We start from the raw sequence: 13,946 nt of genomic DNA, 5'->3' as shown, positions 1-13,946 counted from the left end.
AGATTAAACCAAGATTTAACCAATAAGTCATTTGATCATGAAAACAGAAAAAAAAAAAAGCTATTGCAAGATTTAGAAACAAACACAAGCACTTACCCTTCTTCTGTTAGAGGTCCGCGTTGCTCTACCGACACTGAAGGGGGCTATATTCTCGTGGTTACTTGAAGAGGCAGAGGTATCAGTGCCTGATGAGCAAGATACAGCAAAATTAGGGAAGCTCACAAAAACTTTTAGAGCTGCTGTCTTGGAAACACTGGATACTCTTGAATACTAATTTTGCTTTAGTATCCTATAGTCACTAAGTTCGGAGAAGGCAATGGCACCCCACTCCAGTACTCTTGCCTGGGAAATCCATGGATGGAGGAGCCTGGTAGGCTACAGTCCATGGGGTTGCTAAGAGTCGGACACGACCGAGCAACTTCACTTTCACTTTTCACTTTCAGGCATTGGAGAAGGAAATGGCAACCCACTCCAGTGTTCTTGCCTGGAGAATCCCAGGGGCAGAGGAGCCTGGTGGGCTTCCGTCTATGGGGTCACAGAGTCAGACACGACTGATACGACTTAGCAGCAGCAGCAGTAGTCACTAAGTTGTATCTGCCTCTATGCGACCCCATGGACTGTAGCCCGCCAGGCTCCTCTGTCCATGAGATTTTCCCAGGGAAGAATGCAGGAGTGGGTAGCCATTTCCTTCTCTCTGGATCTTCCCAACCCAGGGATTGAACCTGCATCTCCTGCATTGCAGGCAGATTCTTTACTGCTAAACCACTAGGGAAGCCCATATCTGAACATAAATGTTAATTACCATGAGAAATTAATTTTGAGATTCAAAATATTTTAAAACATTAAAGTACTTTCACAAAGTTCAAAAAATTGTAATGGGATCACTTTTGATGGTATAAAGAGAAGGCAGTGAAGCACGTCAAAGAGCATAAACTCTGGAAGATGATAGACTATGATTCCAACTTAGTTCTATTAGTAACTTAACATTCGACATATTGGATTCTGTGCTAATGAGCTCAGTTTGTGTCCGAGAGACAACAAGATATGTTGGTGATCCATTAAAGGATGTCCACTAGGGGAGAGACATGAATAATGGTTCCCACCCTACCTGCTCTGCCCATGATATTTGCCGGCCAAGTCCTGGTTTGTCAGAAAAGCACAGAGAGATCTTTGTTGCCTTGTCATAATCATAAAAAAAAGCCAGAGACCTTGGAAGATACGTGGGCACAAAATGCCATGTTGATGAACAATTTTGTATATTTACAAATGATGCTTACAACCCTTATCCTTTCAATTGTGCAATCTGATAAGGAGTTCACTGTGAATCCTTAACAGTGGAGAGAGCAACTCCTCTGCTTGCAGTGACTTGAAAAAATGGGGCTACCCACTGAAGGAAGTTAAGTGTGGGTGATCATAAAGTATGCGACTCGGAATGGAATGAGATGGATATGAGATTTCTTATAAGCTTTTCTATACTATTTGGGTTTTTTAAAAAATCAACTATGATCATAATAAAAATAAAAATTTTAAATTAAGGAGATCTTCATATATACATACAGCTAATAATATTTATGATTATTTAAAAGTTACTACCTGAAAGAGTCTCAGCAATTGAAGACATATTAAGAGAACTCAAAACGGCAAACGAAACCTGAAGAGGGTCTATGTTTTCCTAAACAAACAAAAGGGTAGAAATTAGATATCTTTAAATTCAGTGGACATATAAAAAATGTGCCCCAAAGAAAATAAGATATATCTTTGAGAATTAATTGTAATAAGCATAAAGATAGGAAATCAATAAGGGATTAACTAAATTTAAAAAAAGCAAAATAAGATACTGAATATAAATATAATTGGTTTATAATATTTACAATCATCCTAAAGGAAACCACATTTACTAACTATAATCCACCAAAATAATAATAAAACTTTTAAGTGAAGGGTAGGCATTGATGATCCACCAATAAGTTACTTTTTGAATCATTTGAAGTCCCATATCCTTACCCCGGTAAAGTAAGAAAATCTATTAACAAATACCTAACATTACCTAATATTTTTCAGGCAAGCTTCAAGGCAAATATAAATGCAGATATATAACAGTATAACAGTAGCTGTTAATTTTTCATAGATAAAATCTGTCAGGTTAAATAAATTCCTTTATCACCTGTGTGCTCAGAATTTTTTATCAGAAATCAATGCTGGATTTTGTCAAATGCTTTTTCTTCACCTACTAAGAAGCCCATATCATTTTTCTATTTTATTCTGTTAATATGGTGAATTCCATAGACTGTTTTTCAAATATTAAACCAACTTTGCCTTTTGGGGGTAAAAATCTCACTTACTCATAATTTATTCCCTTTTGCATATTAATATGTTTATGAGGATACTGGCTGTAGTGTTCTTTTCTTATAATGTCTGATTATGGTATCAGGTTAAAGCTGACAGTGATGAATTGGGAAGCATGCTCAACTCAATTAGAAATCAGTCCTGAATATTCATTGGAAGGACTGATGCTGAAGCTCCAAAACTTTGGCCACCCAATGCGAAGAACAGACTCATTGGAATAGACCCTGATGCTGGGAAAGACTGAAGGCAGGAGAAGAAAGGGATGACAGGATGAGATGGTTGGATGGCATCACTGACTTGATGGACATGAGTTTGAGCAAACTCCAGGAGATGGTGAAGGACAGGGAGGCCTGGTGTGCTACAGTCCATGGGATCGCAGAGTCAGACATGACTGAGCGACTGAACTGACTGACTGAGGCAGAATTAGTATTGCACTTTCCTTAAATGATAGAATTCATTAGTAAAGTCATTCAGACATGCAATTTTCTTTGTGGGAAGGTTTTACCTACAGTTTAATTTCTCTAGTTGATACAGGGCTAATGACACCACTTATTTCTTCTTGAGTGAAATTAAGTTTGTATCTTTTAAGGAATGCAGCTTAAGTTCTTGAATTTACTGGCATAATATAAAGTTGTTCATAATATTCTATTATCCTTTCAATTTATTGATTACTAGGAAATTAGTTATGTCACCTCCCTTATTCCTTGTATTGGTAACGAGTATCCTGTCCTTTTTTCCTGAACAGTCAGATTAGAAGCTTACCATTATTTTCTGTAGCACAATCTGTTGATTTCAATGATTTTTTCCTCTATTGTTTTTCTGTTCTCTATTTCATTGATTTTCTGCACTTAAAAAAAATAATGTTATTTATTTTTGGCTGTGCCGGGTCTTTGTTGCTGCTCACTCAGTTAACAGTGGGCGCGGGTCACTCTCTCTTGTGGTGCACAGGCTTCTCACTGCAGTAGCCTCCCCTGTTGCAAAGTGCAAGCTCCAGGGGGCTCAGGCCTCCGCAGCTGCATCTCCCAGGCTCTAGAGCTCAGGCTCAATATCGTGGTGCACGGGCCCAGCTGCTCTGCACATGTGGGATTCTCCTAGGCCAGGGAACAAATCTGTGTCTCCTGCATTGGCAGGTAGATTCTTTACCACTGAGCCACCAGGGAAGCCCTACACTTATTTTTATTACTTTCTTTCTTTCATCTTAGTTTGATTTTCTTTGTCTAGTTTCTTAAAGTGGAGCCTGAGATCATTAATTTCAGACTTCTCATTTTCAAATATAGCCTTTAATTTTTAAAAGTTTCCCTAGGCATGGCTTTAGTTGTACCCCACGTGTTTTTGTCATTTTACTGTGGTTTTTATCTTTAAACTTATTCCACTTTTGTTTATAGCCTAAGAACCTCTCCCTACCTTGATGCCATGCTAATCTGGTTGCATATAAACAAAAAATTGTTCTTACTCTTGCTTTGAACAATTGTCCTTATGAAGACTAATTAAAAAGAAGGAGTCTGTTATATCTGCCCAAATATTTAGCATTTTCAGTGCTCTTCATTCCCGTGTAGATGCAGATTTTCATGCAGAACTATTTTTCTTTGGATTAAAGGGCTTCCTTTTTAATACTTCTAAGGCTAACCTGTTATGGTAATAGGATTATTTCAACTTTCCTATGTCTGAAAAAGCCTCTATTTCACTTTTTGTTTTGAAAGATGGTCTCATTGGATAGAGAATTCTCACTGGGCAGGTATTTTGTATTTATTTATTTTTATGCTCTAAGTACTTAAATACATCTTTAAGAGACGTTGCTCTACTGTCTTCTGGTTCCCATAGTTCCAGCAAGAAATCTGCTGCTGCCTCTCTTCTATTTTGTCTTATGTCAGGTGTCTTTTTCTCTCTGGCTCCTTTTAGGCCATTTATTGTTGATTTTAAGCTTTCTGTATGTTACGTTTCCTGTACTGGGAATTTGATAAACTTTAGGATCAATGGGCTTCTAATTCTAAAAAATCTGAACATTTTTCAGCCATTGCTTTTCAAGTATGTTTTTTCTCTTCCGTTCACTATCTCCTCGCCTTTGGGAACCCTAATTACAAGCATATTATACCACCTGAAGTTGTCCCAGATCATGAATTGTCTGCTTATTCTTGTTTAGTCTTTTTCTCTGTGTTATTGAGAATAATTTCTATTACTACATCCTCAAATTCACTAATCTTTTCTCTTGCAGTCTCTAATATGCTATTAATCTCACCCAACACATTTTTTATTCCTGGAGATTTTAATGTATAGAATTTGGGTCTTTGCTTTATCTTTTGTGTTCTTAAGCTCAATCTTTTCTCACATTCTTGCATGCATAGGAAATACAGTTACAATAACTCTTTGATTGTCTCTCCACAAATGTTCTTTACCAACTGAGCTACCATGGACGGAAGAGCCTGGTGGGCTACAGTCCATGGGGTCGCAAAGAGTCAGACATGACTGAGCGATTTCACTTTCACTTTCCACATATGTTACCATAGGTATCATGTCTGGGTCTATTCTTACTGACTGATCTGTCTCCTCATTATGGACAGTGCTCCCTACACAACTGTTAATTTTTACTTGAATGCCAGACATTTTGAATTTAACGTTATTTGGTGCTAGATAGTTTTGTTTTGGTGGGAAGGATCAAACCATTTTATTGAGGGCCTTCAGAGGAGGAGTGAAGGGCTGGTGGACAATTACATCTGTTGCCTGTCACCTGGCTCGGATCTCCAGAGCTTCACAGTTGCTCAAAGTACTTCTTATATTCTTGGATTTCATTATGCAGTGCAGCTACATGAATACAAGTGGGCTGTTAGTTTAATTCTGCTCCATTTAATGAGTCAATATTCTGAACATCTGACACCCTCTGCATTATAAGATTTTGCTACGAGGGTTGGTGCAAACACAATTCCTGGCCTATGTGCATGCATGCTAAGTCACTTCAGTCGTGTTCAACTCTTTGCGACCCCACGGGCTGTAGCCCACCACGCTCCTCTGTCCATGGAATTCTCTAGGCAAGAATACTGGAGTGGGTTGCCATGCCCTCCCTCCACGGGGGTTTTCCTGACAAAGGGAATGAACCCACGTCTCTTACGTCTCTTGCACTGGCAGGTGCATTCTTTGCCACAAGTACCACCTGGGAAGTCCTGTGTGAGCTCTAGGCATTTCCCTCTGCTCCATTTGAATGGTTCCTCCCTGGCCTGTGGCAGTTTACTCACAAAGGTACGTAGATCAGCACTGACTCCAGAGAGACCCTTAGCAGATCTCCAGAGTTCTCTCTGTGCAAGTCTCTTCTCTGGTATTTTACCTGGCGAACTCCAGCCTCCTTCACCTTCCCAGGCCCAAACTCCATCTTCTCAACTCAGGGAGACTTCCAGGCTCCGTCGAGGTAACGCCTCCCTGTGCTGCAGCCTGGAAATCCAGCCCAGGCAGCAAGATGGGGCTCTCATGAGGTTTACTTCCCTTGTTCCCCTGGGATTACTCTGCTTCCAGTAGCCAGTGTCTGTGAACCACTGTTTCTTATTTTTTTCTCTGGCTTTTGAGTTCTTTTTCATGGGACTATAAATTAGGTCCCTCTTACTCCATCTTGGCCAAAAGCAGAATATTCTTATTTCAAGGTATAATAGCAAGAGAGAATGAATAACAGTCCCAATGTACAATGGGTAAGTAAAATTAATAGGTAATTCTCAAGAGAAGAAATTCAAATGGCCTACAAACATGTGAAAATGTTCAAACCTCACTAACAAAATTTTCAAGTCATCTTTTTCTCCTATTAAGCTATTAAAAAAAAAAGTACAGTTAATACTCAGGGTTTACAAAGATATAATAAAATAGGATTACTTATAGTACTGTGAGTTCAAACAAGTACATACTTTCTGAATGCTAATTTAGCACTATGTATCAAAAAAATTCAAAAATTTTTGAATCCAGTTATCCTACCTGTAGAAATTCAGAACAATTTATATTTATAATATATTGATTCTAAGATTGCTGTTCTTTCACATCTTAACACCTTTGAAATCTGAGCACATGGTGTGTGTCAGTTTAACTTTCAGCATTTTTTCTCAAAGAATGGCACATCTTACAGTCAGTAAGGTTCCAGGAAATATGCTATGTTCAAGGAGTCATGGAAGTTATTGTTTTTAACAGGAGAAAACTGGTAGTAATCTAGCTAGAAAATGCATTAACTTATATCATGACCCACCATTCATTTTGATTCATGATTTCAAAGCATAATTACTGGTCATGCAAATAGGTGAGGTATGATGAAAACATAAACAAGTCTGTTTCACACTTCCCATACTTACAAGATTCTCTTCCTGGTCATCAAAATTTGGTTGCGGTAACCGCTCAGGAACTGGAGACTGTTCAAGTAGCTGGGGACCGAGGCTGCTTAAATCCTTTTTACGGACAGGTGTTTGTCCTTTACGCAGTGGAGTGTTAGCTGGCAAAGATTCATCAAACACTTCAGGGCTTAGGTCCTCTCCGAAAGTAACTCTCTTACTCTTCTTTGAATTCGGCAAGGCTGTGAAAGTGAAAGCGAAAGCCACTCAGTTGTGTCTGACTCTTTGCGACCCCGTACAGTCCATGGAATTCTCCAGGCCAGAATACTGGAGTGGGTAGCCTTTCCCTTCTCCAGGGGATCTTCCCAACCCAGGAATTGAACCCAGGTCTCCCACACTGGAAAGGCTAGTACTTTACAATTTTCTTACCTTCTGTAGATAACTAAGTTTCTTATCTAAAAGGCATATCCTAGAATCTTAACATGACTGGATTGGCTATTCGTATAATACAAAACACAGTTTGTAGAGAGAAAAAAAGTTTAAAATGGAAGAAATATACAATATTTCCAATTAAAATGTGGTAATAAATTTTAAGTAAATTTTGCATACTGAATTTAGATGACAAGAATGGAATATCATTTCCTCTACAAATTTCACCATTATACAAAAATGGATAGATGAAGTAGATACAACCAATTCTGAGACTCTCTACAGAGATTCCATCCCCTACCCCTCAAATATTCTTCATTCCCAGGTAATTTCAGAAGCATCAAGCATCAGCAGGTCATTGAAAATATCACAGACTATCTCAGATGTTTTTAATAACAAGAAAATTATATCCACATGCTTCAAAATAAACCTGAAGTTCTTACCTGCTGTTTGTTCTTTGCAACAGTTTGCAAGACTGGAGGTTAAGCTTGGACAAGTTCCATCATTATAGAGGTTGTCATGGTGTTCCTAAACAAAATAAACAAGCATGAATAACTTTACATATATAAATACACATACACAGTCATTAAGAATGGCAACTTGGAATTCCTTTTCTGCCAAGGATAGATACTATAAAGTACTGCAGAGTACCTTTACTTTCATAATTGATCTAACTTCAAATACCATGATATTAGCCACAAAGAAAAACTGGGTTTCCTAGTTATTACTCTAGTAAGTAGTTGTAAGCCAAAATGAAAAAACAGGAATCCATAATGTGGGCTAAATTCATTTCCTCCTTTTGGATCTGGCAAATGAAGTTAAGGAAAATATGAGTGGGCAGAATTACAGTGTACTCTGGACAGTGTCAACTGAGGTATACTGTATAAATGATCTGAAGTATAAGACTTTCCCCAAAACAAGAAAAAAAAAACAAGTATGTAAATAGCATAATATGGTGTTTTGGCTTTTGTTTTTTTTTTTAATGTGCACTATTTTTATTTTATTTGGACCATTTAAAAAGTTTTTATTGAATTTGTTACAATATTGCTTCTGTTATATTTTGTGTTTGTTTTTTTGGCCAGGAGGCATATGGAATCTTCAACATACTATATTCCACACTGTTAATGAAAAAATAAAGAGCAAAAAGAAAGTGCCAAGTGCTACTACAAGCGAGAAAGAGGACGTAAAAAATATGGTGAGACATTTTCTATTAGGCCAGTATGAGATAATATTTCAGAGGTACTTCTGGGAACCAAAAGCAATCTTGATTCGATTTGCTTTAGGAGGTATAGCTCTCTACTGACCTGCAGGCTTTCTACACACAGCTTCACAGCGGGTTTCTTCAGTACAGAACGTAGGACAAATGTCTTGGAGGACTGAAGGTCCTTCTGGCCCAGTGGGGTAACCAGGGACCTGACTTCGGGAGCTGTGTCTGTGCTCACTTCTGTACATTTATCAACTGAAACGGCATCACTGGATCCTCTCCCTTCCACGGAGGCAGCATCCTGGATTCCTTCAACAGAGTTGTAACCATGAGGGGGGCAGATATCTGAATCAGTCCATTCTACACCAAAGGTAGTGCATATTTGCAAAGGGAGGAACATGCTCCTCAGAAATTCAACCCTAAGACATCCTGCTTAGAGTGTAACATCTGGGATTTTATTTGGAAATATGAAGAAAAAAAAAAGAGAGAAAGTGGCACTGGTCACAGCTTTTAGTTCAAATCGAAATACTGAGGGTAAAGGTAAGGAAGGTGTTTCAGCTCCATGCAAAGTTAAACAGGAATCCTTGACTCAGCTATTAACTGTTAACCTACCTCCATTCATGACACCTATGACGGCCATCATGAAACTAACCTGAGCTAGACAATGAATCTTGACCAGTTTTATTGCTACAATCAGAAGCATTTTTAGGATACCAGCCTGGTCCCAAAAATGCTTCTGATTGCAGCACTAAAAGGATGGAGAGGACAAGACGCTGAGGAGAAAGATTATCAAATAAAACAACCCATATTCTGTGTTATTTAGCTGCTAAGTCATGTCTGACTCTTTGCAACCCCATGGACTATAGCCCCCCAGGCTCCTCTGTCTATGGGATTTCCCAGGCAAGAATACTGGAGTGGGTTGCCATTTCCTCCTCCAGGGGATCTTCTTGACCCAGGGATCAAACCCGTGTTTCCTGCGCTGGCAGGCAGTTTCTTCACCACTGAGTCACCGGGGAAGCCCTCACGTGCCGTTAAACAAGGCAAGGCTCCCTCTGCAAATTCTCATGGAAGACCACTGCCTGATGACTGACATGTAACAAGTATATTCTGGGTGCTTAAGAGATACAATGATAAACACAACAGTCAAAGCCTTCATGGCCTGAGGACAAAGAGACGACATAAAATATAGTAACTGGGAGGCGCAGAAGGAAGGAGGTGGCTGTGCCTGTTAAAGGGCAGTATGTCATCTCTCACACAAGAGCTCTAAAACATTTCTACTAAACTACGAGCTCCTAAAATACAAGGAATGGTTTCAGTGTGTCCAAATGTTCACATATAAGTAAACCAACCATAAATATCTACTGAACAAACAGTTCATGGGTGAATTTAGCACAGGTACCAAGGAAAAACATAATACTTACCACTTGAAGCCTCTGTAAGTTCTGAAAGTAGAGGAGATTCATTCATTAAACATCCACACTGTAGATTTAAACCAGATGCAGAAGATTTATTGGGGGGAGAAAACAGTAAAGGAGTATTAAATTTTATTATTTATAGGATTACTATTTTTATAAAGATTTGAGTTAGCATTACAGATTATCTGGAAATCTGAAGTTAAATCAATCAATACATCACTTCATTACCTAGTTAATTTTTATGGGAAGTATGTAGGGATAGAACTAAAACAGAATATTCATTCTCACTCACTCCTAAACATCCAATCCAACAATGCTCAATTCCCTAGGAAGGGTTCATAGGGCACAGTTTTTGCTGCCTTATTGTTTGAAGTCTAGAATACTATGTTAACTATTTTCCTTAAAGAGGAAATTCTCAAAATAATGAAAAACAAAATTACTAATCAAACAACAGAAGACATCAAAAGCCAGAAAGGGAAAACCATTAATGGTCAGGGTAGAAAACACACTCCTATTAATGTGGAAACCATTTCTAAATCATGCTGTGTGTCCAAAAATTAATCAAAATTCTGATTAAAAAATTACCATCAGATGATTTCATATCAACTAGAATAGGGCAGAGAGAGCAGAGATTATAAGCGACTCTGAGATACACATGAAACTCATGGGTCCTGATGGTTGACCATAATGGGCAGCAAACATCTACTAAGCCAGTCTAGACAGGATCAACAGGACACGTGCTGGAGCTACATGACAGAGAAAGTACAAGGAAAAAAGCTTCCACTCTACTGGCAGAAGGTGTCTTCTCTCACTAAAGAAACAGGAACCTACTGTATCGAAGCAAAACTCAGGGTCGTGAGAGAACTAGCTCCCTGTTTACACTTGTGTGAAGGTCAAGGATCCTTGGGTTGGTGGTGCTAGTGGTAAAGAATCTGCCTGCCAATGCAGGAGGCGTAAGAGATGCAGGTTTGATATCTGGGTCGGGAAGACCCCCAAGAGGAGGGCATGGCAACCCACTCCAGTGTTCTTGCCTGGAGAATCCCATAGACAGAGGAGCCTCGTGGGCTATGGTCCATAGGGTCTCAAAGAGTCAGACATTACTGAAGCAACTAAGCACACACACACGCAAGGATCTGCAATAGTATTATTGAACTCATGTTGATTATCATCTTTTGATGATGCTGACAGCCTCTAGGCAGTTATAAGCAACAACAAAAAAATCCCTATGGCTACTTGAAAGAAGTGGGGAGAGCAAGGGAAAAATTGCTAAATGACACTTTGCTTTCCAGCTGGTATTAAACCAGTGAGGGACCGCCACGCAGACATGTCAGACCCCAGACCTTGGGGGTACAGCCCAAGTGTAACTGTCACCTCATTTATCAGGTCTATGTAAATAAGATGCTCTTATGTCTACTGCCCACAGCAGACAAAATGCTGTTCAAGGGTGGGACTGAGACTTTCTCACCATGGTACCATTGGTATCTAGAATAATAAATCATAAATAGAAGATCACAGGGCTTCATTTTGCATAGTGGTTTTCATATCAAAAACAACATATTGATCAAAGCAGTCTCTCACAGCCAGTAAGCCAACCAACCACACAAAAATTTAACAAGCAGTAAATCCCTCATACATACACAATTTAAAACCCAGCTCAAATATAGTAATAGCATGTTGTTGTTCTTGTTTAGTCACTAAGTCAAGTCTGAATCTTTTGCAACCCTGTGGATTGTAGTCCCACCAGGCTCCTCTGTCCATGGGATTTCCCAGGCAAGAATACAAGAGTGGGTTGTCATTTCCTTTTCCAGGGGATCTTCCCCACCCAGGGATTGAACCTGTGTCTCCTACATTGGCAAGAGGGTTCTTTTACCACTGACCCACCTGGGAAGCCCAAAACACTTCAACACAACGTACATAAGCACTAAAATTGCAAAAGGGCATTGATAGTCCTCAAACTGGCTAGCTAGAAAAACCAAAACTTCATTTCCTGTTCCCAGTGGCACCCCACTCCAGTACTGCTGCCTGGAAAATCCCATGAGTGGAGAAGCCTGGTAGGCTGCAGTCCATGGGTCGCTGAGGGTCGGACACTACTGAGCGACTTCACTTTGACTTTTCACTTTCACGCATTGGAGAAGGAAATGGCAACCCACTCCAGTATTCTTGCCTGGAGAATCCCAGGGACGGGGGAGCCTGGTGGGCTGCCGTCTATGGGGTTGCACAGAGTCGGACACGACTAAGTGACTTAGCAGCAGCAGCAGCAGTAAGTGTATTACCTGGGAGAGATCAGCAAAAGTTTCAACAGCACACTTCATGTCTGAACTGGGACAAGCAGCAACACTGACATTGCATGTCTGGAGATTAACCGCATCAGTTAGATTTATGTCAGAGCTGCCTGGAGAGGATATTCTCCGACGTTTGGATGATGACTGTGCAGAGAACTCAGACAGCTGACATTCACCAAGACTTCCCTTTTTGGCTAGGTACACAAAACAAAATAAAAACAAAACACAGGTTCAAATATTTTCTTTTACAATATCATTTGAAAACTACACCCATCATCATAATTTCATGATGTAATTTAATGCTTCCTTTAACAATGAAAAGGAAAATCTAGTAGTACATTTTTATTCAAAAAAGGAGATCTAACGGAAATGCAAGAGAACGTGACTACTAAAAAGATAACAATTTAATTATCAGAATTAACTTTCTTTGGGCTTTCAAAAGATGCACCAAGATATATTTGCATTTCTGATATAATATCTCATTCTATTTTTAAATTTAAAATGAAACCTTTCCTTTTGAACATTTTAAAGGATGTGGTTATGTTCCAATATTGGTTCTGTTCTGACTGTATATGATTTTATGAAAAATACAGCCACAATTTTTCCTGGGTACAAAAAGGGAATTTAATTGTCTACAGAAGGCGATGGCACCCCACTCCAGTACTCTTGCCTGGAAAATCCCATGGACGGAGGAGCCTGGTGGGCTGCAGTCCATGGGGTTGCGAAGAGTCGGACACGACTGAGCGACTTCACTTTCTCTTTCACAGAATTTATAGCAATTATGTAAATAAAATATTTTAAAGCTCAGATAAAAACTGAAAAATAGGTAAGTTACAAATTACAAATATAAATGAGTACAGGGAGCAGGTTGTGTATTGCAGAGGTGGATACACTGGATTTGTATTGAGTAACAATGCCCGGCAATCAAGGTGTACCTGAAGATGGTTCAAGAAACCAAACAAAACCATTTGGAACCTCAGGATTATGCTGATTACAGCAAAGCCAGGATTTTGTCCAGTTCTGGGGTCTGAAATGCTTTGTGATTGGAAAACCAAAAGTGACAGAAAAAATTACCAAAAAAGTTACAATTTAAAACTTATGATAAAGAGTATGGCAGGCTATTAAGATGTCAGAATAAATATATCTGTTTACCATATCAGGGTTGAGTGTTTGTTATTCATATAAATGCTTACCAAAATTAATAATAATCCTCTAAAAATCCAAGGGTTTGACAGAAAAACAACAAAATCCTGTAAGCAATTATCCTTAAATATAAAAATAAATTGAAAAAGAAGAAAGGTTGTTTACCCAAATCTACAGCATGCCCAATTTTAAAGATGAAAGAGTCCATGGGCTCTGACATTGTAACATCCAACACTTAATTGTGGTCATATGCAAACATAAGGTGTATGCTCAGGAATGATGTTTTTTTCAAGAGAAATCAGAAATCTAGATTTTTGTGTGAAACATCCCAAATTTTAAATGTTAGGCTCCACTGAAAAATATGGCGCTCTTCAGAAAAGACATCTTTCACACTATAGAAGTAAATCTTTTTTTAATATCTCAGAGGTTTGTCTCAAAAGATGCACAAGTCCAAACGGACTGAATTTTTTCTACTCACTCGAGCCTCTGGTCTTGAACACTCCTTCCGCCTCTGAGAATTCAGGACAGTCAGTCATTTTCTCGTTTTCCTTTATGGAGTTAAAAGCCAAATGGAAGGCAGACATTTGCTCTCTTAACGAATAAACATTTCGATACAAAGCAGGGCTGCCCTGTTAAAATATAGAAGCACAGAAGACATTACAAATCAAGCCAAAGATGGGCTTTTTGAAGATCAGAGGTAAAAAGTTAATAGAGAAGACACCTTCCTCCCTTGAATCAAACATTTTTAAAATAATTTTTAAAAAAATTTCTGGCCATGCCACTCAGCATGTGGGATCTTAGCTCCCTGAGTAAGAGTCAAACCCATGCCCCTGCA

At 39.0% G+C, this 13,946-nt stretch overlaps 1 protein-coding gene across 1 annotated transcript in view; it reads right to left on the bottom strand.

Annotated features, from left to right (window-relative positions):
* Window positions 1–13,946, bottom strand: part of CDCA2 (cell division cycle associated 2) — a 40,814-nt gene that overhangs the window by 14,161 nt on the left and 12,707 nt on the right. The window contains exons 5-12 of the mRNA XM_040243318.1: window positions 13,590–13,740; window positions 11,960–12,162; window positions 9,693–9,780; window positions 8,372–8,580; window positions 7,511–7,595; window positions 6,663–6,880; window positions 1,594–1,672; window positions 97–185 (exon numbers count right to left, since the gene is read on the bottom strand). Coding sequence (XP_040099252.1) covers window positions 97–185; window positions 1,594–1,672; window positions 6,663–6,880; window positions 7,511–7,595; window positions 8,372–8,580; window positions 9,693–9,780; window positions 11,960–12,162; window positions 13,590–13,740 — 1,122 coding nt within the window. The remainder of the gene's footprint in view (window positions 1–96; window positions 186–1,593; window positions 1,673–6,662; window positions 6,881–7,510; window positions 7,596–8,371; window positions 8,581–9,692; window positions 9,781–11,959; window positions 12,163–13,589; window positions 13,741–13,946) is intronic.

The sequence above is a fragment of the Oryx dammah genome, unplaced genomic scaffold (assembly GCF_014754425.2).
Source record: "Oryx dammah isolate SB20612 unplaced genomic scaffold, SCBI_Odam_1.1 HiC_scaffold_1, whole genome shotgun sequence".
NCBI classification, from domain to species: Eukaryota; Metazoa; Chordata; class Mammalia; order Artiodactyla; family Bovidae; genus Oryx; species Oryx dammah.
This window is presented reverse-complemented; position numbering and strand designations above follow the sequence as displayed.